Raw genomic sequence first — 26943 nt, 5'->3', positions numbered from 1 at the left:
GAAGCCTGGTATGTAGTCAATGAGTCTGTTGTAGCTTGTTGTTCTCTAATACAGACTTTAAAATAGAACTGGGCTGCTATAAAAATATAACGTAATAATAGGACTTGGTTGAAACCAAGATGAAAACATGGATTGTGGCAGTGACTAAGCATATAGAAGTGATTAGTGAGTTCATGAGTCCTGTTAACATTTGGGCCATAGTGTAGGTCATCTAGAACAAAGTAAGCTGGTAATAAAAATAGTGGAATATACACAAAGGGCTTCTATATCCTTGCTACTTTAATGCTTATAGAGAGTCTTATTCTCCGGCAAACCTTGATTCTTTATTTTAAAACCAGAATGGGTTTTGAAAAGTGTTGATTTTTTTTTTTTCCTCCCTCCTGATTGTGAGTTTATAATTTAAAGTTAACAGTACAAAAACATTTATTGCAGGAAACTTTGATGTGTGGATGCGATACGACTGCTTGCTCTTTCTAATATAGTGGAATAGTTATGCCATCAGAACTTTTGAAACTCAGGCAAAACACAGATTGATCTGTTCCTGTTGAAATACAGAGTTTCACATCTTCTACCACCACGGAAAATTTACTAAAAGCATACATAGTTTGTCAGATTTTATTTTTAATTTTAAAAAATTGATTTTTTGAGAGAGTAAAGGAGAGAGAAAATCAATGATGAGAGAGTCATTGATCAGCTGCCTCCTGCACTTCCCCCAATGGGGATCGAGCCCGCTGCCCAGGCATGTGCCCTGACCGGGAATTGAACTGCGATCATCTAGATCCTAGGTCGATGCTCAACCACTGAGCCACCCGGCTGGGCCATTGGTTGATTCTTGTGTGTGCCTCATTGGGGATTGAACCCACAACCTTGGCGTATGGGAATGATGCTCTAACGAACTGAGCTACCCAGCCAGGGCTGTCAGATTAATATTAATGCATGGTAGTATTTGATGTAGTTGTTTTAAGCATTCTGCTTTTCATCTTTTATCTCGAGTGAATTTATGACTTCATTCCATACTTCTCTTGTTAAAGTGTCTTTTTCTGTTATGCTATACTATACTTTAGAAGATAGTTTTAAGAAACCTAAGTGCCACTCTTGCTTTAAATTTTAATGCAGTTGTATAGAGGGATGGGCAAAAGTAGGCTTATAGTTGTTTGCTTGGAAAATAACAGAATAATCAATCAGTAATAATAGAAGAATGAACTGTATTTTGCATACTCAGAACTATAAACCTACGTTTTGCACACATTGTAAAAAGGGCAAGCCAGGTCCTCCCAAACAACTATTATCCTCCAACTCCCCTTACATTTTCTTAAATTGAATCTTAAATTTGTGATTTATTCTTTTCCTGAACTTTGGGAATTTTGATGATGTTTTAAGAGGGGATACTTTATAGTTTTAACTTATGTTTAAATTGTGAGGGTTTATAAAAGCTTACTTAGAAAGGTGTGTAGAAAAATAATCTTTCCCTTCAGAATATATTGGAGTGCAAATTCAGAGTATATTGGAGACTCGGTATACTCTTATTCCTAGGATTCATGCACCGAATTCATGTAGTTAAAATTATGTGTGTTGTGGTGAAGTAATAAATAGGGCTCCTTGAAAGAGTATACAGAAACATAAATTATACTGAGTTTTGTGCTCTAGTGGTTTTAGAGAACATCAGTGTATTGGGAATGCTAGTCTGATTTGAGTGTTCAAAGTAATTTGAATGATTTTCAATGGTAGGGCATTGTTAACTAAATTGTAATGCAGCTAAATGACTAACTTTGTAATGAGGTGTCCTAATGATCTTGTTTATTGAATAGTCTGTAAATTGAAGTGAAAATTACTCACTTTCATAGGTAAAGAATTGGTATATTGAAGCAGACTTCTTGAGTTTATAATCAAGTAGGTCACATTGATTTTTTTAAATTTTTCACACATCTCACATCCTTTCTGTTTTTATCAGAGGATAATTACCTCTATAGCTTTTTCTTTATCAGGTCCTAAATTCTCACCTGCACCAAATGTGCGCAAATATACCTAAAATATGCCCTTTATTTGAAGAAAAATGGCAAAGATGTAAGGTATTTGTAGAGTATTTCATGTAGACAGTGAGGATGTGATAATGAGTAAGATCCTCTGATCTGTACCCTCATCAGCTTTAGACTTAAGTTCATAGTTTCAATCAAAAGTGCACCAGTTAATGGTTGTCAGTGTCAATAAAGTGTCAACTAAGGGTTATTGAGGCTTAAGGAATATAATCGAGTGCATTATTTTGGTACTTATTTTCTGTGTACCATGGGATCTAGTCATCTGGATATTAATCTCAAAGAAGTCAAAGAAACATAAGCATACGCCAAATTGATTTCTGTCCTTGCCCTTTAGTCCTTGTCTCAACATTAAGAAAATTTACTGAGCACTGAGTTAATACCTGTCACCTGTTTTTATGTAAACAGATTTCAGACCAAAATAATTTGGACCTTTTGTGGTTCTCTACCTTTCTCATTATCCCTCTTTTAGTCATCTTTTGTCTTTGAGAAATTTTTTCTATTCTTAGGCTCTCTGACCTTTCCTCAGGTTCTTCCACTGACTTGCAAACACTTCGAGGGCAATCTCAGTCTTAATTTCCAAAATTTGTACTGCCAGTTTAGACCCTCTCTCCTTACTGCCAAATATGTATGCCCCATTGTCTTCTGGTGAACATCTCCACTTGGTGTCCCACAGGTGTTTATCCCACACAGATTTCAAACTGGACTCATCCTTCCAGCCCCAGTCACAGAAAACACACATAGCAGATGTGTACATGCAGATTCTATGCAGTCTCTGGGAATGTATAAGTGAATGGAGTGCTTTCTTTTCCGTGGAGGCCAACACATACTTGGATAATACTTTAATGTCTTGAATGTTATGTGTAAGACATCCTGGGGCCAGAAAGGGATATTTCACAGTGCAAGCTTGCTGTTTTTTCAGAGAAGGCTCTCTGGAGGAGGTGAGCCCTGGGCTCTAGGAGTAATCTTCCTGCTCTTGTTTCCCAGTCCTGAGTTGACCCATATGCCAGTCCATCTTTCCTGGGGCCACTGGAGTGATCTGCAAATATCAGTGATCTTCACGTCACTGAAAAATAACCTTTGTTTTCCTGTGGCCTATAGGGTTGAAGTCAGAACTCAGCATGGCATTGCAAGGCCCTTATGACTTGTTCTCAACCTTGGGGTCAGGTATATTAGTCATATTGTTTGATCTGTTGAATACTTACCTCCATTCTCTTTTCTAACTTTTCCCTCTCCCTGTTCATCCTTTTGATTAAAAGTCTCTTCTGACAGCTTTCCTTCAGTTCTAATTTTCTCAATCCTTCCCTGAACTGTACCTCTGCCCTTCTAGTTTGAATTGTTTTCCATGGCTATTCCTTCCAGTAGACTAGGGCTACTTTAGGGAAGGGGCCTTGTCTTACAGCTTCTGGCTTTAACAGAACCTTGTGCAGATGTGTTCTGAGCTTAGCACTGGTTCAGAGGTCGGTTAAGTTAATGGATGCAACATGGTGTGGGCGGAGAACCCTTAGAAGGACTTGATACAGATCCTTAGATGACTACAGTAAAGGTACACTGTAACCTGTGTACTTTAGGAGAGCTACAAAGTAAACATAATTTAGAACAACTGAGACTTGGAGTGGGGCCTGAGGATGACTGTAGTAAGAACTATACTTTTGGTTTTACTTGGTATAAGGCTCCCTGCCTAGGAGATTCTTTAATCCTCACACTTATCTTAGGTCATTGCCATTTTATCAATGAAGAAAGGCTTATTTGACTAACATGGAAGTGATCAGTAAGGAGTAAAAAGATATTCCAGATCCTTCTAGCTCCTAAGTGAATGCTCTTAACCACTGTGCCTCTTACGTTTGTACATTTGGGGTTTCTCTACCTCCCCACCACCGGTAGGACTAGGGGTGGGATGGAATAGGTCTCCAGGCTTTTTTTTCTCTGAAGACATCAGAAAATACGTGAGATTTGTACCTTTTGGTGGTTTCCCCATAAGGGAATGTGGATAAGTAGGATTGAATATCAGTGGCTGTGACTTGCTGTATTTGTTTCACTTTAGTAGGAAGAGTATGTAAGCTTTATATATATTGTACTTTCCCAGTATGACCCTGGGTAAGATGGTTAGCCTCTCCAAGGCAGTCTCCTCCTCTGTTGTGAAATGTGATATACTTTGTTTATAAGGTGATACAGTAAATGAGAAATTAAGCAAAATACCTACCCTTCTGCACTGTGTGTTTTTTGACTTGAGAGGAGCAGGACTTCTGGTTAGTTCTAAGTCCTATGAGTGCTCTCTTTGCCTGGATGCACAATTAGACTTGGTGGTTTTTTAAGATTTCAGAAATTACTTCAGAGGGTGGGGTAACTTATATATCTACTTGATAACTACTTATATTACTTGCTAAGATCTTGAGCTTGTTTCATGTTGATATAAACCAGTGAGGTTGGTGATGTTCTTTTTCTGCTATATGGAGAGAGATTCTGAGTTGGCTTACCCAAACTAGTGCTGTGCCTGGAAAAGCCTTAGGTTGAAATCTGGTGTCTTCATTCCGAGGTCTGTTTATCATGGGGATTTAGTTGAAAGAGTCCAGAGTAAGAATGGGGCATACGTTCATGGGGGGGGGGGGGGGGATGGAGACCTGGATGGAAGAGGGAGGAAGTAGAGTGACAAGTCAGACTTCACTCATTTGATAACTTTATTCAAAGCCTTGCTCTCACTCAAATCATCTCATAGGTGGTCTTTGTAGGTTTCTGGCCCTGGTTCAGACTGTTCCAGAAAAATCAGAGAGACACTGTTTTGGTTCCAAAAGTCATTTTGATATTCTTGACTGCTGTGCTAGGAACTAACCCTGCTGGGCCTGGGTTCACCCTTTGTAAAATTCATCAGTTCAGATTCAAAGGCCTCTAGTACACATAGGGTCTGGTGTCTGGTGGGAACCATTGCTGTTATTGGCATTTGGTTTTAAGATGTCACTTTGCCCAATTTTAAGTTTGTTTTGTTTAAAACAAGTTTTAAAAAGACAGTGTAAGTGCTGGAAGGGACTTAGGCAAACACAGGTAGTGTAGCCTTTAATATGACACTGGAGAAACAAAAGGAAAGTTTTTTTTTTTTAAAGAAAGAATTTTGTGAGTTAAAACAGCTGCTTAATGAGTGAGTGTTGAAGTCTAAAGTCATTTTGTTTTGGGCTTTTTTGGTGGATGTAGTGTTTTAAATTCTGACTTTTGCAATTAAAATCCTGTGGAAGGTGTCGTCATTTAAAAAATGAAGTCTGCATTATCATTCTGTAGCCTTTCCTGTTGCCCAACATCTGCTGAACACAGTAAATACCAAGTAACTAGAGGCTGGTGGTCAGAACAGGTGATACAAAGGTGAATCAAATAATCTCAAGGAGTTTCTAGCCTAATAGAATTACGTTAGGCAGTTTGAAGTTTATAGATCCAGGCAGATTGAGCAACCGACCATGCCATCGTCTTAGGAGTTAATAGGCTCCATTTCTGTTTTCTCCTTTTTTGCCTAACAAAGTCTCGCTGGGCTATGTGGAGATCCTTACTCTCTTAAATTATTACAGTGCTTGACAAATCCTTGGATCTGGAGAAACTGGGTGTAGGGCCTTATAAGAAAAATGCGATTGTTAGAATTTGTTTGCAGGGGTATAAGGTCAGATAGGAATTTTTATCTAGAAAAAATGTAAGGCAAATTCTCAATTTGTCATTCTCAACACAAAAAACTTATACCCTTCTTTCCCTAGAGTTTATGGAAAGCTGTGATTTTCGGCATCCTGAACCACAATAGAATTTTTCTTTCTTTGAGCACAGGTTTTTGCAGCTTTTGTTATTTTGTCATTCTTTGGCCTGTGTGCAGTAGATTGATAATAGAAGTCACTAAATTTTGGTGAAAACAAATCTTCCTCGTAAAATTTCCTAGACAATGAGGTCTAGTACATTTAAGAAGAAATTTAAGTAGTTGTGCTTGGTTCTCTGTCTCTCCCCTTTCCCTGTCTCCATCTCTTTCATTTGTAAAGGTAAATGTTTAGACACAAATTTTGATAGTTTAACACAAAAAGTTAGGTTAAGTATTAAACTGATGGTATGTTATAAAAGAAACTCCTGGGAACTTTTTGTTGCAGAGGACTAATTGGAACTGAACTGTGGGGAATTTCTATCCATCCACCTTTCAAAATCCCTTTTTCTCCTCTTGCCCACACTCCTAGCATAGTGTGTGGAGCAAGAAGATTCTTAAGAAATGCTTGAATGTTGTGGTCTGCATCTTCCTGAATAACAGAACTGTTGAGTTATTTAACAGTAAAATGTTTTAAAAATTTACTTGGAAATTAAGATGTAAGAGATTAATGCACCAAAGCAGTCTCATTTCTTAATTGCTTAAAATTGATTATTTCAAAGAATATTCTTAAATTAAGATTCCTCTCAAGGCTGGAATTTCTAAATTGTGCCCTTTGTTCATACCAACCAGCGTCTCTGAAAAAGCAATTAAGATAGCATTAAAATTTTTGATGAAAAGTTGGCATTTTCTATATGTTAAGGTTAGATGTTAGCTGCTGAACTTTCTGGGGGTGTAGGACTTAACTAAAGCTTTCCAACATCAATGATATAAAAATGTTTGAACTTGAAATAAAATTTTGTTGGCCTTTTTTTTCATTGAGGTGGTAAAGGAGTCCATGTAGCCATGCCTCAAAGCCAGTTTACTCACCTAGTACTTTTTAAAAAATCCATTGGTAGTTAATGAAGGAGTTTAACATTTCAAGTTAATTGTTTTTGCTAGTTTTCTGATTTATAAATATTAATTTCTTGGAAAATTTGAAAATTTCCGAAAAGTAAAAAATCAGTATCTTGTTATCCAACTATACAAAGATAACTGCAGTTAAATGTTTGGTGCATTTTCTTCCAGTCTTTTTTCAATGTATAAATATTAAAATTATTTCATAGTTGAGATCATACTGCATATATGATACTGTATCTTGCTTTTTTCATTTTAACATGAGCATTTTTTCCCATGGCATTAAAACTGTCTTTGAAAAAATTGAAAGCATTTTGGGCTGTCAGCATAAATGAAAATGTTTTCTTGGTGTGACACGTGTATCTTTGTAATTGGTTTGATTTAGTGTGCTTTGCTTCAATAAAAGTTCAGTATTACAAATTACAGATTGGGGTGGGGAGTGGTATCTACTTCAAATGACCAAAATCTTCATAGTAGAATTTCTTTTTCAATGATTGAACTCCCCCTGGTTGGTGCGTTTAAAACACCACATTTACACACAAGTGCTTTTTGCTTAAAACCTCAGAACACAACTTTGTGAAAAGGGAGGGCTATTCATTTGAATAGTGCAATTCATTTCAATTGCAAGAATACCAGTTTCTTAGGGTTCAGTAAGGATGTTAATCACGTTGTTCAAGTTGTGGGGATTTCAAATCCCTCCTTTCTGCTGGAGGTGAGAAAACTGATGGAGCAGATCTGCAGAGGGTCCTGAACCTGTGCTGAGTGGATCTACAGTAATGACAGTCTACCGTCTCTCCTTCAGGGCTAGCCCTCTGCTCTCACAGGGATGGGGGTGGGGTTGGGTCCAGTCCGGAGGGGTGGGAAGCAAGTAGAGAGTGTAGACCTTGCTTCCGTTCCAGGCCAGGGGCTGCTGGGTGGAGGAAAGAGGTGGATTGGTTCTGCATTTGCTCTTCTCTGCCTATGTGTGACCTAACTGTGTTGGTAAGCTGGAATCACATGTAATTAATGCTCAAAACAGGATTTTCTTATTACACTAAGCATGAACTTGGTATGAAAATAATAGTTATGTGCTACTTTTAACAATTCACCATGTAACCTAGATTCCTATAACATGGACTGTAACTTTGTTTTAGCTCCAGTGGGAGCTTTCTTTTCAAAGTATGATTAAATTCTCCTAATCTTTTTTTTCCCTCACTCCTTCACTAATCATTTAAAATGGATGCAGACACTTTAAAACTGATAAAGTTTATCTTGTATTAAGCAATTGAGACTTTTCTGTCTAATCATACTACTTGTTTATTGCTTTTGTCAATTGATATTCCCATAGCCCTTTTGAAAAAGTGTGTTTTTGGTAGAAATTAAGTTGTATGCCCTTGGGCTGTACAACTTCATTTTTAGTTCTGAAGCATGTTTAGATTCTCTGTACTTGTATAGGCCTGATTGTTCATGTGGCTTAGCTAAGGTTTCTTCCTAAAGCATCTTCTAGTAGCTGTCATTGGTTTATTAAATAAAATTTGGGCTGTTTAAAATACACATATTTTTTGGTTGTTAATTTTTTTTTTTTTTTGACACTTGAAAAGTCTTTGGGGAAGATTAGATGAACTTTGAAAAGAAATCTCACTGCTGAGAGTAGGTGATAAATAGGTAATGTTGCACATTGTGATTTTACTTCAGCTGTCAAATTAAACCCCAAGTCATACACCCAATAGAAAAATGGATTTTGTGGAAATTACTGGGGAATTTTCAAATTGATCACATAGATGTTTACGCTTATCTTTTTCATGGAGAGGGGCAGGGTGTGCTTGTTCACTTCTGATGGGGAGCGACTTTTACGAGGCTTGGGTGTTTGTCCTTAGGTGTTAAAACAAACTGTCATGGATCCCCTACTTTAAGAGGGGCATGGGAGCGGGGTTCCTCAACTTTGTTTTTTGGGGGGCAGGGTTCAAATGATATAGGGCATCCTGAGTTGAATTACTGAAGTAGCCCAGTTTATTGCTGAAGGTCCAAACTTTGCAGTGTGTAATTACCTTAGAACCTCCTGCGTTATGAAACAAGTATGAAAAGGTTATTTTTTAAAATATGTTGCAAGCTTTGAGATTAGAAAGGAAGGCATAGCTCTCTCCTCAAGGAGTTTACAGACTTGGTGAAGAACTTTAAAAAAATGCCAGCAATTTGGGAATAATTGCATTTTTAACTTAATGGCAAAGCTTTAAGTGAAGAGAGCCACCTGAGTATTTTCTGGTGTTGGAGAGGTAAATAAACATTAACAACTTTGGATTTCATTGGATTTCAAAATATCAGATAGGACTTTAACCCCCCTCCCCCAATTCAGTGAATGTTATGTGCCAGGTACCATGTTAAATTCATTAGGTAGAGATGAAAAGACACTGTTTAGGAAGAGTCAGATGACTGTACTGTGCTATTACAGAATATAAGCCTGAGATGCTGCTTTCCCTTTTATTGTTTTAATAAACTTGTGTGGGCTGGGAAAGGAGCGCAGTTCCCTGTGCAAATGTTAAGTTTGAGATGTCCAATAGGCAGAAGCTGCTTTCCCTTTTTAAAATTTAAATTAATCTGTGTGGGCTAGGGAAGGAGCCCAGTTCTATTTGAAAATGTAAAGTTTGAGATGTCCAACAGGCAGTTAGAAAACTGGATAGGTCCTTGAGCTCAGGAGAAATGTTTGGTCCTGTGGCACTGATTTGGAAAATGATGGGTAAGTGAAAGGGTCAAGGCTGTCAGCCTGGGTGATACCAATCTTGTCCATCAGAAGAGATGCCCTCAAAGGCCATTGAGGGAGGAATGGAGGAGCCAGCAGGAGACTAAACAGGAGAGGTGGGAGAGCCAGGAAAGGCCTCCTCAGAGGGAGGAGGTGTTCCTGGATAAGAGGGGCTCATCTCCCCGGGTCCAAAGGACATGCTTGTAATGTCCGGCCTTCCCTTTGCTCCTTTTCTATTCTTAATAACTGGCTAATTACAATGGTATCAGAGGTGCTGGAGGAACCAGTGAGGAGCAGATGTTGGAAGGGAGGTGCAGCCCCAGCCATTTTAAGGAACTGTAAATTATGCAGGCAGACATGATTCAGTCTTGGGGGCAGGGGGAATGAAAAGGGCGCAGGAAAGGAGAGTGAGTGTTCAAAGAGATCGGCCCTAAGGCAGGTCAGGCCCTAGACCCTAGAGCCACTTCCACGCTAAAATAATTTACACTTTTAGAGGGGGCAGTAAGTATAACAGCGAGTAGGAATATAGAATCTACTTAAGTCCCAGCTCTTGCTTACTAGCCGTGTGACCTTGGGTGGCTTGCTTAATCTTGGTTTTCAATCTGCAAAATGGAGATAATACAGATGTCATAGGGTTATTTTGAGGGTGAGATTGAAAAGTACTTAACGTAGTGCTGGACACAGAGGAAGTACTCCAATATTAGTAGTTGTATTTTATTTAAATAAGTGTTAGCCTTGGAAAGGTTTAGAGTTTGAAAGGGACACGGTCAGATTTCCTCTGGCCATCAGTGGGAGGGGTTGGATGCATTGTCTTCGGGGAGAGCAGTGAGGGGACAAGTTGGTTAGAGCAGTTTGGAAGAGAGGTGTGGGCTGCAGAACATGCTCAGCATATGGGACGTGGTTGAGGCTGTGGGTTTGAGAATGTTTACAGAGTATTTGTAGAGTAAGAATGTCAAAGGGAACTTAATAGATTTGATGTAGGGAGCAGAGAATTCTTTTTCAATGTAATGTTCACATTTAAATCATACCATAAAATTAGAACGGGCCCCTATGAAACCAACCTCAAAGCTGATTTTAAGTTCCATTTGGAAACATTGATTATACTAGATCATGTTATATAAATTTAATCAAGCAATAACAAAATCCCCACGTGAGGCTAGAATAGCATAAAGGGAAGTTCATAAGAAGGAAAATCTGCTGTCAGTGATGTTAGGTTTTTTATTTCAGTGCTACAGTTGGTTTCCTTGCCTCATATCCTTTACAGGTTTATCCTGAACATTCAGGAGTGGAACATATTTGCCTCCTCCCTGTTCAAGAGTATAAGGAACTGAGTGTTCAGCAATGAGTGCTGGGTCTATTCTGGATTTAATAATTTACCTCCAAGCAAAGCAGCAGGATTTTTTATGCCACCCTTTACTTCCCCCCTCTTCTAAAGGATTATAGATGATCATGAGTTAGGCTGTCCTAAGGGGGTATCTAACAAATAGAATCCAGACCTTGGGTGATCAGGCAGCCCAGTTTGTCCGGGGCAAAACTCATTTTGTACTTGATGTCCCGGCAAAATTTATAGTAGTTACCCTTTTTGGGTTTGATAGTGTGCTGTTTTGGATGATAAATTATAAAGTCACCTTATCTACAAGGGGATGTTGAAACAAGCCCACTCAGGCTTGGAATGATTGTTCCCCTTTGTGCATGTGTACACATACTCACACTCTTCTACATCCACAGACACATCAGAGGGATCTGTCGGAATGGTGACTTCTGGTAACCAAAATTGTTTAAAACAAGCACCTCTGTCTTCAGCTGTAAACTGCATATACAGTACCTAGCTAAGAGAGTGGGAGGATTTCATGATCTGTATACCTAGCATTGGTGCTTATCACATAAGCTTCCAATAGTTGGTAGTTACCAATATTGTAAATGTTGGTAGTATTACCAATAAAGCATCTTTAGTCAAAGCCAGACAATATTCTCTTTCTAGACTAAGGCTTAATTGCTCCCTGGGGACCCCTTACAAAGAAAATAGGCAGACAGACATCCTTTGACCCTGTGACGACATGGAAAGTAAAGTGGGTTGCTTTCAAGAGGGTTGAATAATTGAGCAACTCTAAAACCTTTTTTCTTCTTCCTAGGTCTTAGTGGTGCAATGGCTAGTATAAGCGTGCGTTCGAGTACCCCAGGCTCTCCTACACATGTAAGCAGTGGATCGAATGCTAGTCGAAGGAGAAATGGACTCCATGATGTCGATTTGAACACTTTCATATCAGAAGAAATGGCACTCCACTTGGACAATGGTGGAACTAGAAAGCGTACCTCAGCCCAGTGTGGCGATGTCATTACAGACTCACCAACCCATAAACGCAACAGAATGATCTAAACTGAAAACATTTTCACACCCACCATGCTGCTTGAAAGCCACTTGATCCTCAACATATACTATTGCAAAGGAAACATGAGGCCATCTTCCCTTGTTCACTGTTTAAGACAAGTGAATTCTATAGTGGTTGCCATAAAAGGAAGTTCTAGGTATTTACAGTAGATGCCTCTTGTAACCATGGCTTTCTTAAAACTATAATCCTAGCAGAGGACATCAGATATTGTGTAGTTGTTAGCAAGATCATCATAGGCAAACATATATCCGTTCCAAGGCTAAAAGTGACCTTAACTGTATTTATTCTCAAAGGGAAAGGAAATATCAGATGTTTATTTGGTTATAGAATGCTTTTTTTTTTCTTTCCATTTTCTGCTGTGTTGAGTATTTTGCTTCAACAGTATTGCCAGGTTCCTAAAATTGTCTAAAACACGATTTGGCTTCCTCGTCAAATCTGCAGGCTTCCATTTTTGCACAGCAGCACTGTACCATGCACCTGGTTTCTACATAATAACAGCGTGCAACTTCTAATTCTCGGACTGTGCCCTGTCTTCAGTTTTCAAAGCAATTGCTAATTCTGGTGATTGTGTGATGTAAAGAGGTGCTATGATGGTCATGCAATTAATACTTAATATTGAATCAATACACAGAACTTTATTGGATTCACTTTGTGTGTGTTAGTGCTCTAAAAGTAGCAATATTATTAAATTGCCCCCAGATAAACCCTGTAGGCTTAAACTCCAGTTTTAAGACAAGTACTGCTTCCCATACAGGGTACTATCCTTACGGTAAATGTAAACATGTAGACTGCACTCAAGGTTACCTAAAGTAGAGAGATCATGAACTTTGAGAGGGGGCTTCCTTTTTGGTTTAGCATTCATGAGAGGGAGATGGATGGTGGGAGGGTAGGTATTCCAGCCTTTCTGTCCTGTTTTACATTTTTTCATGAGTGCCCTACATTGTGCAGCTTCCATTAGAATGGGTGGCAGGTTAAAAAGGTCTTTTTCTCCGCTGATAATGTGATTACAACTTAAATAGCAAATCCCAACTCTAATCCCTCTCCTAAAAAGTGCAGTTTGGAATCTCCTGGAAAAGGTGGAATCGCATGGAGGTTCTCTAGATGGTAGGTAGACCTAAATAAAAGTTCTCACTAGATTCCTCTTTTGAGTAATTATAAGACCTCTTGTAGCTACAATGTTTTAGAGCATGCTTCATCTTCATTTTTAATATCTCGGACTGAATGATAGTCATTTTTAGATGAAGAACTGATGTCAGCCTGCCAGGTACTGTAATTTATTCTATCATATTATTATATAATATATATCAAGTAGGACAGTGAAAAATGTTTCCTTGCAAATTTGTTATAGTCCAGTATCAGTTACATCTTGTTTTTATCCTTAAAAGACCATTGCAAATCCAATGTAAGGGTTTCTCCAGGAATTTACTCACAGCACTTTGTTAAAGTTTGCGACTTCTTCAGCCATTTAATATCTTTATGTGAAGAAACTTTGCTAAGTTAACCATAATATTCATTGACTGGGTGGGATGTGAATGGAATGTTAGAAATGTGTGAACTGAAGTTTTGTAATCATTATATATAAAACCTTTATTTAAAAATGTCAGTTCCATACTAAAACTAGGAATGAAAGTGAGGTATTTTTAAATTTTGGCAAAAGTGGATCATTTTTGTTTGAATATTATAGCAGGAAGAATTATAGCAATCTGTCATTTTACCTGAAACGGACAAGCCTCTGTATTATGAATACTTTCAAGCTACCCTTTGGACTATACCAAGAAATGCAGTTGGGGATATCTGTGTTTTTCTGTCGTTGTAAATTTAGATTCTGAATTGGGGTTTGCTGGTGTGCTGAGATGCTAACCAGTGGCCAGAACTCCTCCTGAAGGGTTTTTTGAGACTGAGGAACGCATATTTAATCTCCCCTTTATGCCTGGGTTCTAGTTCCTCTTTCCAAGTTGAGTGACAATTTTTGGGGGTTGTTTTTGTTTAAGTTGGTGCTCTGATGCTTAATCTCAGTACCCTTTACTCTCAATTGTCAAATTTTGATAAAATATGTGCCATTTTCTTTGGTAAGAGAAAGCAGGTCTTGTTGTCTGCCAGAACACAATTTATATGCCTTATTGGCTCCATTAAAGTTTTTGAAAACTTTAGCATTTGTTACTTTTTTCCATTGCATTTAATCACCTATAATTCCTTTCTTCCTTTTCCATCCCATTGTTCTCTCCTGTGCCACCTAAGCACAGACTACCCCTGAGACCTAAGATTAGAAAGGAAAATTATTTCTCTTAGGAAAAGTTAGTTCTGACTGCTAGATTTTTGAAGCCTTTCTTTGTACCATTTTAGATACAAAATGAATCATGGAAGATTGCATATTTGTGTGGTACTTTTTAAATAATGACACCCCTCCCCCCCCCCCCCCAGTCTCTTGAGGACATTGTAGGCTGAATTTTAAAACTTAGCACTTTGCTTTTGGGGAATAGAACCTTTTTTCGTCATAAGGTAGATTATCTGATTCTTTTAGACATCATAGCTCATTAGTTCTGTTCCTGTCATCTTAACTTGGCATGAGAGGGTTGAAGTCATCCTTATACTGCAGTGTTCTGAGCATGGCTGAAGCATTAAAATATTAAAATGTCTGGTATTTTATTGAGCAAAATTAATGGAAAACATTTGGCTGAATCCGAAGACCTGCAGTCAAATTCTTCAATGTGGTTTATCCAACTGGAGTAGTGGTACACACTTTAAATCATTCAATGAATAAATGATTTAAAAAACCAAAAAACCATGGGGCTTGTCTGCAGTTTTGTTTTGGTCATCATATCTGAATAACTCTTTGATGTAATCAAATGAAGTCCAGGCTTTTAAAAAAGAGCTAGCCACCTACATTTTTTATCTAAGGGCTACTTGGAACTCATTACTTGAGTAATTGTGACTTTGGGCTTTAAGGTTTCCCTACAGCAGTGAAAGCTGGGCTAGCTCCCTGTATAGTAAGGGGATGGCCAGGGTCTGACTGAGAGGGTGAAGCCAACCTCAGAGTGCAGTGAAGGTCAAGATGCCAAGAGGTTATTTGGAAATGGGGCCTTTACTTAGGGACATGGACAGCACAATTACTTTCAGAAAATTATGAAAAGTCATTTAAGTTTTGGCATGATTACTGCCTATATTTTTTGAGAAGTGTAGTGACTGTGTTAGTAAATTAATTTCATTGCATTGTATTTCATACATCTGTCACTTTGTCTATTAGGTTGATTACTTAGGTGTCCAGTGATGAGGTCGGTTATCTTCAGAAATACATTATGACCTCTTGGAATGGAGTGACTTGGAAGGTTCCTTCAAATAAGGTCAGAAAAAAACCCCTTGTTTATTAAAGTTAAAAGAAACAAGATTTATTACTTAAAGAAGGTTGTTCTGATCAGATGTTTGTAGTTCCCACCACCCCCACTCCCTTTGAAAGCTGTTAGAACTTTGATCAGTTCAGATGACCTTCCAGACTCCATGTTGGAATGTTTCTGAGGTGTGTGATGTTTTTGTGGGGATAGTATTTTGGCTGTTGTTCTATGTGTGGGACTGATGCATTTGATGTGAGATCCAGGGTTTTACTTCCTGTGATGGGACTTGCATGTTCTCTGTCAAGTTCACTAGATAGCAGCCTGTGACATAAGAGGGTTTTAAGGGTTAACACAAATTTGTAGCCCTCAGCAAAACTGGGAAAGTTTCATTGATGCTATTCCAAGTTTCTGATGGTCCCTCATTTTATTTGTATTAATACTTCAAAGAACATGTAAAACTGCAAAAATTAAGCCACACAACAGCTTATAGAATGTCTGCAGGTAAAATTGCTGACTCAAAGGAATTCATATTGAAAACATAGATGGGTCCTACCAAAGTACCTTCTGCAAGGAATGGTAATACCTCCTTGAACTTGATGACAAAAGTGCCTTTGCCCCTGTGTCTTAGCCGAGGTTGGCTATCTCTGCTACTTGCAGGCAGAAGGGAGCTTACCATTTGCACTTGCTTTTTGCCCCCTCATACGGAGAGAGAATTTTTGCTTGAAATTAATGTGGCTGTGAGTGCTGACGCCACCACTTACTATGTATGGGAACCTGGGCCTCTCTGGGCTCAGTTTCATCATCTGCAGTAGGTATAATAGAAAATGATGTGAAGTGTAGTGACTTGGATTCCATAATTTACACCTACATTTGTACTCTGCCTCACATCAGTGAAGCCCTTGAGGACTCTAGAATGGCTGAGAGTTTTTTAAAAAATGTGCCATTGAAAAACTTAACACAGGCATTTCTGTGAAAAAACCCAAAACACACACACACAGAAAAACAGGCATTAGTATAAGGGCCCTTTTCACTTGCCCTCCTCCTTCACCTTTACTATTGAGGTAAAAACAGTAGTTTTAGAGAGCAACCTTCCAAATCGTTTTCTGTGTTTATAAGTGTTTTGTGTATGTAGCCATGAAAATAATGCCGGTTGGTTGGTTGGTGCTAATTGAGGAGTGAGTGGTGGGTAATACACTGTCATTCTAGGAGATGGGAACTTGGAAGCTCCAGTCTTGAAAATAGATTTCACTGTGTTCTGGTACAATTTGAAACCAGAGGGAGTTGGGGGGCAGGTACCAAACACATGGCGACACTTGTGTACTGTGAAGGCTTGTCCACATGTGAGAGAGAGCCTATTTTTCAGACAGGCTGGATGCCTGCCAAGGCGAAGCCACAGACTAGTAAGTATGGGCAGCTTAACTTCCTTGGTATTTAATCCTCAGGTCAAGCGCCATGCCTTTTGAGTCGAAGTTGAGGCATTTTTGCTGTGTGTTGCAAGAGCTTTGGTGCACCCCGTCACAGCACAACTGTACTCTTTATTGAGGGCTGTGGCATTCCTCCCTTTTAGGTCTGGTAGGTGCGTTCTCTGAGCTGCTGGGAGCGTGGAGCTGCCTTTGAGAGCTTCAGGGGTCTTAAGTTTTATCCAGCTTCCGCAGCAAGGACAGCTCAGCACACCAAGAACAGTGATTTGTAGCCTGACTGAGAAAGAAGGATTGGGGTCTTTGGGTCAGCCTGCCACCACTGATTTCCCTGGGCTGCTTTTAGCACCTGGGGGCCAAGTGGATTCATAATCCAGATGTTTTTCTCCACAAATCCACCAGGGTATGTGCCACTGCAACTTTGAGACTGGAGGATTTTCAGACCTGCTACTCCTCAGGAGTGTGCTGCCAGAGCTGAAATCCCTTGGGGGAAGGGAACACCTCCCAAGTCATCCTTGAGTGCAGTGGGAGATGGCTTTTCCCCATCTCTTCTCCCAAGGTGATGTCATAACCACTGTGGCAATGTTGATTTCATGGTCATCTAGAAATTGGCGACTGCCAAGTAGGTTAACATAAACATAATAGAACTGTTTGCTAACACAGTTATGTCCTGTATATTAAGGCTTGTCTCTTGCCCATCTCAGTGTTTCTCAAATGTTTTGGACTGTGATCTACAGAAATGCCTCCCATCAAGACTTCATTTGGAGACACACATATCCACCATAAGTAAGACGAGTTTTAGAGAGCAGTTCTTACCCAAGTCTGGTTCACCATCCTTGAGGGTTTCTTGCTGTTTCATTGAATAGTGTGCTGTGTATGAGCTACTGCACTGATTTCATTACCAGTTTGAAAACCTGGCTTGCTCTGGAATGCAGCACAGTGGAACCTAGTTTTCTTTTTCTTTTTGAATATATCTTTATTGATTTCAGAGAGAGGAAAAGAGAGGGGGGAGAGAGAGAGAAACATCAATGATGAGAGAGTCATTGATCGGCTGCCTCCTGCACGTCCCCGACTGGGGATCGAGCCCGCAACCTGGGCATGTGCCCCACTGGGAATCAAACCCCGATCGCCTGGATCCTAGGTTGATGCTCAACCACTGAGCCACGCCCGGCCAGGCGATACCTCAGTTTTCGAATGTGTCTGTTGACGAACATTTTGGTTTATGAACACCATAAACCCAGAAGGAAATGCTTCGGTTTTCAAACACGCCTTGGAAGTTGAACATGCCACACAGCTGCTGCTGAGGGCAAGATCCTGAGGCCTAGCTGTTGGCTGTTGATCCCTGGTTTTCGAACGTTTCAGAACTCGGTCTTCTGGAATGGATTACATTAAAAAACTGAGGTACCACTGTACTTGGACATTTCTTGAATGAGTAGATACAAGGTGGATTAAAGAAATTTTCTAGGTTTTCATGAAAAGTCCCTGTTTTTCCTTGTGGGCCCTCACGGTCTGTCAGGAAGCAGGGTATGGTGGTTAAGAGCAGGACTTGAGGGTTGGTGAGGTGTAGGTGAGCCCTGCCTCTGGTGTGTGCTGAAAAGATACCCAGGACAGCTGGCACATGGTTAATGCTCACGTTAGTGATTATGTTCCCTTCATTCTCCATCTGGCTGGATAAAATTCCCTTAGAGTGTTGGGGAGCTTTCTGGGTTCCACACTAGCCAGTTTCCCCATTTCCTTTCCCCTCCAGTTCTGTGGTTCTCAACCTGCCTGCACAGAATCAACCATGGTGAGAGTGTGCCCAGACCAACTAACTGGGACTCCGTGGTGCCACCCAACACTGGCATTTTTCCAGCCCCTCCAGTAGAGAACCGCCGTCCAAGGACCTTCTGTGCATTCTGCAGAGAATTCTGAGGGGAATGTTGCTTTGGCTCTGGGCAGATGGCCAGTGGCTCTGGGCTTCCTCAGCTGGCCCTGAGGCTGAGGGCAGCTGGAGCTGTCAGAGATCTGCACCCCTGCCTTCCGGCTGCCACCCATCCATCCACCTTTAGTTCCTCAGGCTTTGAGGAAGTCTGGACCTGACTAGGGCATGGGGGTGGTGGGCAGGAGGAAGTTCACACCCACAGAGCCCGAGGGCGAGGTGAATGGTGACTCACCAGGAGTGGAGCCTTCTGCTCCTGGTGGGGCTGTCACTGTGGTAAAGGTTTACAATACAGATTCCTGGACTTCTAGTTTACACATATTAAATCCAAAGGTTTTTGGATCTTTTAAAAAAGGCCAATTAAAGAATAAAAAATGGGTCTTAAGTCCGACCACCCGGTTACCTCTGTTTAAGACATGTTGATGATAAATACACTTGGGGAAAAATGCAGAAAGGCTCAAAGTGAAAAGCCTGCCTTAGCAGTCTCTTCATGGATGTCGTCATGGGTGCCCGCAAGCCTGGAGTTGTGTGGCCTGCAGCTGCAAGGGAAAGGGGCCAAGGCTGAGGTTGATGGACAGCAGAAAACAGGAAGAACCTTGGTCCTTGAGCATGTCGGCTCTACTTGGAATCCTGTTACAAGAGCAATTCCAAAAGATCAGACCCCACATCTCCCTATCTTGTCAAAGAATTACTGGGTACACTTTTAAAAAATCTACTTACGTCAACCTATATGTGTTTTCCTGAAAAATCTACAAAAGGGGCTGTGTACACTCTAAGGGGCACTTTTGTTTTCAGTTAAAGTAGGGTGGAGCTCTTCCCCTGACCAGCCTACACGGATCTGCATCTTTTATTATGTAATGAGTATTGTCATAAGGTCTAAAGATCCACACCCTGGCGGGTTTTGCTTAGTGGTTAGCTCATTGGCCCTCAGACTGAAGGGTCCCGGGTTCGATTGTGACCAGACCATGTACTTCGGTTGCAGGCTCAATCCCCCACCCCATTGGGAGCAAGTTCAGGAGGCAACCAATCGATGTGTCTCTCTCATGGATGTTTCTCCTCCCCCCCCCCCGAAAAAGCAATGGAAAAAAATAATCTTTGGGTGGGGGTTAAAAATAATAATGAAAAAAGAGGCCCTGGGTGCTCATCCTGCTGTTGGGTAGGTACTGTTGTCTCTGTTTACCAGATGACCAGATGGATGTTTCAGTGCCTGGTTTTGTGGCCACTGCCCTGTGCAGGGGCTGGGCATGCAACAGGCTCTTGTGGATCCCGCACTGCTGCTGTCCCTGCAAGTCCTGGAGCCTCGTGATTACGGTGTCACTAATCCACCCTGGCAAGTTCTTTAGCCACTGCCTCAGTTTCTTCGTCTGTAAAGAGGTTTGTTTGTGAGAGTGAAATGAGGTAGTGTCTAAGGGCACCTGACTGGAGGTCGGCACTAAATTCTTAATCCTGGCTACAAGATAGCATTTCCTTCATATTTCCATGGGGATGAGGAAGGGGGGAGGGGGAGTTGAAGTGGTTGGCAAATTGTCCAAAGGCTGGTAATTCGGAGGCTCTTCCCAGGTGGGAAGAGGTGGGGAAGTGCTGGGAATGTCACCAAGATTATCCTTGGCGACACCTACCCCAAAGGGAAGGAACGGCCTGTTCCCGACAGCTTGTGGCCGCAACATGAAGACAACAGGTGGGCTCCTGTGAAGCTGCCTGGGACCTGACCTCCGGAGATAAAAGCATCCCAATGAAATCCTGTTTTAAATAGACTCCTGACTGCTGAGTCCGCCATGCAGTGGACTTCCGGCTGTGGAAGCCAGAGCAGTGACATCCCTAGGCATGGGTAGCAAGCCGGTAGAGTCACTGGCTGACAGTTACATCCTTGCACAGGCTCACAGCCCAGCACTGCGGGAGGCCCCTTGAACGCAGAGGGCGGGTAGTTGGTATTTCCAGCACCCAAGTGTGGAGCTGGTGCTGTCTCAGGCTGGGGAGGACCAGGCCTGGGCCATGCCTGCTGTCACCCCGGCTGGCAATCTCAGTGGGTGCTAGCAGTGAGGATTCCCCCCCCCAGGCATAATCCGGCAGGTCTGGGGACCACCCCACTGAAACCCCAGAGGCTTCTGGTTAACAGTTACTCAGCTGCAAGCTTTAGGAATACTGTGTGGAGTTCTTTTGATTTATATCTTGCTCCTGGGATGCCCTTCTGCCCACTTTTTGAAAAGGCTGTCCACTTCTTTACTCATTTCTGTTCGTCTAACATGTCGTCTTCTCAGACTCCTCACCTGCATTTTTCTCTCTGCCCTTTGTTTTTCATTATGTCTTGTGATTTTATTTTGGTATACTTTTGTTTTGGTGAACATTTCCTGGAGTCTGTGTTTGCTCTTTAACCTGTCTTTGTGCCTGTCACTGAGTAGATGTTCAGTAAATAGTTTTTGAAGGGATGAGGGGACCCCATTTTACAGATGAGAAGACAGAGGCACTGAAAGGTTAAGGGGGCAGCCAAACCAGGGTCTGAACCCAGATCTGTGGCTTCAAATTCAAGAGGACTGGGGAGTGTTGGGGTGGCAGGACCTAGGGCAAGTTACCTTAACCTGAGCCTCAGTTTGCTCATCTGAGAAGTAGGGATGACAAAAGTAACTGCCTCATAGGGTTTTGGACACGTAAATCATTTAGCTGGATTGAGTGTGTGTTCAATAAGCTCTCGTTTGGGGCCCTGTCTTGTCCAGTGACCAAAAGATGCTCCTATGACCTTCTTGACTGGTCAACTCAGATGAACTTGGATTTAAGACTTTCTCTAGTTGCACACCATTTACTAATGCAAGTAGATGCTGAAATCTTGTTCCCCCACCTACAAATCAGTTATACACCCCGCAAAGGCCTGACACCCACAGGAGGCCCTGTGGTTGGCCCCGAGAGCCTGCCTAAGGCTGGGAGTCTTGCATTCTTCTGTGGTGACTCACTTCCTGCTTGGGCCTGGAATTTGGAAGACAAATGTGTCCGAGTCAGCTCCAAGGAAATGGCTGGGCCATTTCCAAAGCCTTAAAGGGACCGTCCTTCCAGGACAGGGCTTGTCGGGGAAGGGGGGTCCCTGGTAATGAATGGCTCCAGAAATCCAGAGTTAGGGTTTGAACCCAAGAAGTCTGCTGCCAGATCCCACAGTCCTCTTCCCCTAAGGAGCACCTTTCCCCCATGTCTGATGCAGTTGCTAGGTCATTTTGGAAGGACCCACACTGCCAGGCCTTACTCTAATCTTGAACTTGCTGCCTGGTCTGGGCCTTCGTTGCTTTTCCTATCAAATGGGTAATACCCCTGTGAAAACTCCCCGCAAGGGATGGGGTGAGGGGGGTGGCGCACTGATGCTGATGGGGTCAGATACATGACTGAAGCTGGCAGCCTGGAGATGACAGTGAATTGCAGAGTGCACTCCATTTAAGGACTTTAATTCTTGTGTCTAAAGAGACCCTGTTGGCCCAGCCAGCACATTCTGTGGATGGAGCTAGCTTTGGCGTCTCTGTTGGGTCTGAACAGCTGGAGGAATGGGCAGATGCCTTTCCAGGCTCCTTCCGAACCAGCCATGCGACTTTCTGGGCCTTGATTTGCCCACCTCTAAAATGGGCCCTCATCAACTCTGGATTTGGGTCTCCTGGGTTGGGATACTCAGGAATCAGTGAAGTATAACTTCAGATACTTACTCTCAGGGTTTAGACCCTGCTCACCCACCCCCTACTCCCTCCATTCCCAGATTGTATCAGATGGGGTTCTGGTGGTGCCTTGGGCCTGCCCATTAGGGCTTTGCCTCTGAAGTCGCCCTTGTGGCTATAATCCTTCTCTTAGCCTTTGGCAGGAGATGAAACCATCATTGTGGGCAAAGCAGGCTCTGGCTTCTCTGAGACAAACAGGAAGTCCTCCAATTGTGCAGGAATTTATGTAATCTCCATTTCTCAACTGTGTCTTGAGTGCTCTGCATGCAAATCCCATTGCCTGGCTATGACAACCCCTAAGGCATGTGTATGTATGTGCCTATTTTGCCACTGGACAAGCTGTTGCTCAGAGAGGTTGTGTCACTTGTCTGGAGATGCCCAGCTGGGACTCAAGCTTAGGGCCTTTAAAATCTGGACTCTGCTTCTGTGTAACTCTCCATATCTGATCAAGGCCCTGGGCTTGCTTCTGTGGGACTTGTGACCCAGTGGGAAGCATGGCCCTGGGCATCATTTATGTGATTAACTTGGTTCTTTATGATTCCAGTTAAATGGTGGTGCTTCATGGTTTCAGCATAAAGAGAAAATGGCTTCTTTTCCCACTTATGCTTTTTCTTTAGTATAAAAATGGAATTTTTGATTAAAGTGGCTGGTTTAGAATATTAAAGCACTATTTAAAAAAAGAAAAAACAGCAGGACTAAAAAAGTAATGCTGATGTGCAATCTTTGGCTCAGGCTCCTGGATTTGAATCCTGGTTCCACCACTGATGAGTGTGTGGCCTCTAGCAAACCTACTTTTAACCTTCCTGTGCCTCAGGAAGATGTGGATAATGATAGTTTCTATTTCAAGTTGTTGTTAGGAGGCTGAAATGAATTACTTAATATTTATAGTTAGAATAGCATTTGCCATATAGTAAGCACTATATGTATTTATTTATTGATAAAAGAGATAGAGTTAATAGCCCCTTTTATCCCCCAAGCCCCAATTCTGGTTCTTTCCCAGAGGCAATCTCTGATATAATTTTGGTAATTTTCTTTTTCTTTCTTTTTTTAAAAAAATAAAGCCTTCATTCTTTTTTTAAAAAAATTTTTATTGATTGATTTTTGGAGAGAGATGAAGGGGGGGGGAGAGAGAGCAAAGAGAGAGGAGAGAGAGGATCCGTTGTTCCACTTATTTATGCATTCATTGGTTGATTCTTATATGTGCCCTACCGAGGATTGAACCCACAACTGGCATATCAGGACCACGGTCCAACCGAACCACAAATTTTGGTAATTTTCTTTCTGGACCAGGAGTCAGCAACCTAGAGCCTGAGGACCAAATTCATCCCACTGCCTGTTTTGTAAATAAAATTTATTTACACTCATTTGTTCACATATTGACAGTGACAGAGACCTTATGGTTCACAAAGCCCAAAATATTTACTATCTGGTCCTTAACAGAAAGCATTTGCCCACGTCTACTCTACCTTGATTTATTTGGAGCAGAGACATTGTCTTTAAGAAAAAACATGTCATGTAGGTTGTGTAAAAATAAAATGCATTTAAACTAAAAACAACAAACAGTGATGGAGTCATCCTGTAGGCATTTGTTTAGCAGTGTGCTTTCCTTCATTTAACATGAAGTCGAGAGCCAGCCTGCTGCCAGGGTTTCAGATTTGGCTATACCATAATTTATTAGCCCATCTATGTGATGTGCTTATTTCTGTGTTGTTTGTTGCAAAAAGTAGTGCAGTGAACATCTTTTTTGTGTATCTGTGAGATTTCTAGGTACCAAAAAGTGGAAATTCTGGGTCAAAGCATACATCCAGTTGCCTTCCTAAAAGGTCGATTTCTTCAACCTCCAACACTGTCTTCAAGTGCCCATTTTTTTCTCTCCGTGTTGATTCTTCCCAGATTAACTTATAGTTGAATTTATAGTTCTGATAAAAGTCCAAAGGGATTTTTGGAAATAAGTCAGAAGTATTTAGGTTCAGCTAAAAGAATTCGCAACTGAGAACAGCTAAGGAGATTTTGAAATAAAATACAGAAATTAAAACATAAAGCAGCAATAATTAAAGGTTAGGCATTAGCACCAATACTAAAACAGGGTCGACACTAGAAAATACCCTGGTCTCTGTAAGAACTTGGTGTTCCATCAGGAAACAGCAAAGTGACAGGGAAGGGATGGATTATTCAACAAATGTTGTCAGGAAAATGGACTATTTGGGGGAAAAATTGTTAGAGCATCGTCTCATGTTCCCAGGTTAAAGAGTTAAATGTGAAACAAATGATTAAAAACGGGAGGAAAATATATGTGAATATTTAACTTTATAAGCATAAAGGTAATGGGCAGTATTTTTAAAAATAAAAACGATTATGAGTATAAATCTAAACTTCACCAATATAAACAAAATTGAAAGGAGAAAGGGAGTATGACAAATTTAATGTCCCTACTATGCACACGCACATGCCCGCAGTGGGAGATATACATGTGAATAAGAAAGTAATATGCCAAAAAGGAGAAATAAAAGAGATTCAGAAACAGAAATACAAATGACCAATCAATTTTTGATGAAAAGATTCAACCTTGCCTTGTGAAATTCAAAGTTTCAGGAGATACTGTGTTTTGAATACAACTTTGAACTGATAAGTGGGCTTTGTGCGGGGAGGTCTGAGATGGTGTCCCTTCGCTCGTGCTGCTCCCGAGAGGGCAAAGTGTTACCACAATTTGAAAAATAAGTTGACCATATATATTAAGATCTTTAAAAATGGCCCTGCCTTGCCCGGCTGGTGCGGCTCAGTGGTTGAGCCGCCCCACGAACCAGGAAGTCGCAGTTCGAGTCCCAGTCAGGGCACATGCAGGGGGTTTGGGCCCGATCCCCAATAGGGGACACGTGGGAGGCAGCCCCTCAATGACCCCCTCTCATCATTTATGTTTCTCTCTCTCCCTTCTCTCTGAAATCAATGCAAAACAACAAAAACAATCAAACAAAAAGCGGTCCCCCCTTTTGATTGTATAAAGTCCTTTTCTAAACATTGATACCAATGAGAGGTGTGGAAACTGATTCTTATGTAACAATATGAAATGCAGTAGCATTTGGAGCAGAAGACAGAAAGAAAAACAATTTAAAAACCTATGCTAAGGGACTGATTAAACACATCAGCCTCATTAGGTGGAAAATTATAATGTCTTCATAATGCATACTTTTGAAGAGAATTTCAGGAAATGGGGAAAAACTAAGAACAGAATGAGAAATATAGGCAGCGTGATCCTAATTTGGGTAGAAGAGTGCCAAGCAGCAAGTTTTCAATACATGTTAGTTACCATCGTTATTGAGAATCTCAGACCCTCCAGTGATTGTTCGTGCGTTTGTTCATTCACGCATCACTCGGTGGACACCTATCTGCGTGTCCCGCCACCGTGTGAGCCACTGGGGCAGGAGGTGGGTTGGTGGCCCTGAGCTGCTCTCTGCCTCCCTGGGCCTCGCTGGCTCGTTTCTGGCTGGGCACTGCCACCTAGAGGCTCCCGGCCCACAGGGCAGCTGTCCTTTGCGGCCTCCCAGACAGGGCGCCAGCACCCGGGCAGGCAGCTTGTTTTCTGGAAGCCTCTGAGAATGTCAGTGCGACAAATACCCTTCAAGAAGCCTTACATCAAGATGCCTGGGGGGAGGTGTTCCTTCAGTGTGGTCTTGGGACCTGCACCACTGTCATCTGGTAGGAGGCTTAATAACAAAGATCCTGGACCCCCCCCCCCCCCCCCCATCAGGCCTTGCTGGGGGGAGCAGGGTTGCTGAGTATCCAGAATTCTACCGCGCTCCCCAGGTCATTCTGGATCATGCTGACATTTGAGAGCCATCAACCCAGACTGCTGATATTAAGGGGGCGGGGGCTTGGTACAGGGCCTTTGACCCTCCTAGAAACATACACATAGGTAAATTTTAGGAGGCTCCTTGACTGTATGTTAAGACTTTTTAGAGCAGTTTTAGGGTCACAGCAGAATTGCAAAGAGGTACAGAGATTGTTCATAGATCCCCTGCCCCCACACATGCCCAGCCTGCTCCATTTTCAGCATCCTCCACTGGAGTGGTGCATTTGTCACAGTAGGATGAACCTGCAAGGACGCGTCATTTTCACCCGGAGCCCATAGCTTGCATTAGGGTTCGCTCTTGGTGTACATTCTGGGGACTGGACAAATGTTAATGACATGTATTCATCGTTATGGTGTCAGAGTATTTTTGCTGCCCTAAAAATCCTCTGTGCTCCGCCCACTCATTCCTCTCTCTGCCTCAATTCCTGGCAACCACTGATATTTTAACTATCTCCAAATTTTACCTTTTTCATAATGCCACAGAGTTGGAATCATCCAGTATATACCCTTTTCAGACTGGCTTTTTTCACTTAGTAATATCCAGTAAGGGTCCTTTATGTCTTCTCATGGCTTGATAGCTCATTTCTTTTTTGTGCTAAATAATATTCCCTTGTCTGGAACATTTAGTTTATGACTAAAGCTGTTACAATCATCCATGTGCAGGTTACTGTGGGGACATAGTGTTCAGCTTCTTTGGGTAAATACCACAGAGCCAGATTGCTGGATTATATGGTAGGAGTTTGTTTAGTTTTATAAGAAACTGCCAGACTATTTTCCAAAGTGGCTGCACCATTTTGCAATCCTACCAGCAATGAATGAGAGTTCCTGTTGCTCCACATCCTTGCCAACATTTAATGTTGTCAGTGTTCCAGATTTTGGCCATTCTAAT

At 41.6% G+C, this 26943-nt stretch overlaps 1 protein-coding gene across 2 annotated transcripts in view; it reads left to right on the top strand.

The window, feature by feature from the left end:
* The window catches only part of HAPSTR1 (HUWE1 associated protein modifying stress responses), a 44223-nt gene that overhangs the window by 10945 nt on the left and 6335 nt on the right, over positions 1 to 26943 (top strand). Inside the window, exon 4 of one of the 2 annotated variants that reach the window (XM_016219285.2) lies at positions 11599 to 12499. The exons of the other annotated variant lie outside the window; for it this stretch is intronic. Coding sequence (XP_016074771.1) covers positions 11599 to 11843 — 245 coding nt within the window. The 3' untranslated portion in view covers positions 11844 to 12499. Of the gene's footprint in view, positions 1 to 11598; positions 12500 to 26943 lie in introns of those variants that run through there. 2 annotated transcript variants of the gene reach the window in all.

The sequence above is a fragment of the Miniopterus natalensis genome, chromosome 3 (assembly GCF_054644295.1).
Source record: "Miniopterus natalensis isolate mMinNat1 chromosome 3, mMinNat1.hap1, whole genome shotgun sequence".
Lineage (NCBI taxonomy): Eukaryota > Metazoa > Chordata > Mammalia > Chiroptera > Miniopteridae > Miniopterus > Miniopterus natalensis.
This window is presented reverse-complemented; position numbering and strand designations above follow the sequence as displayed.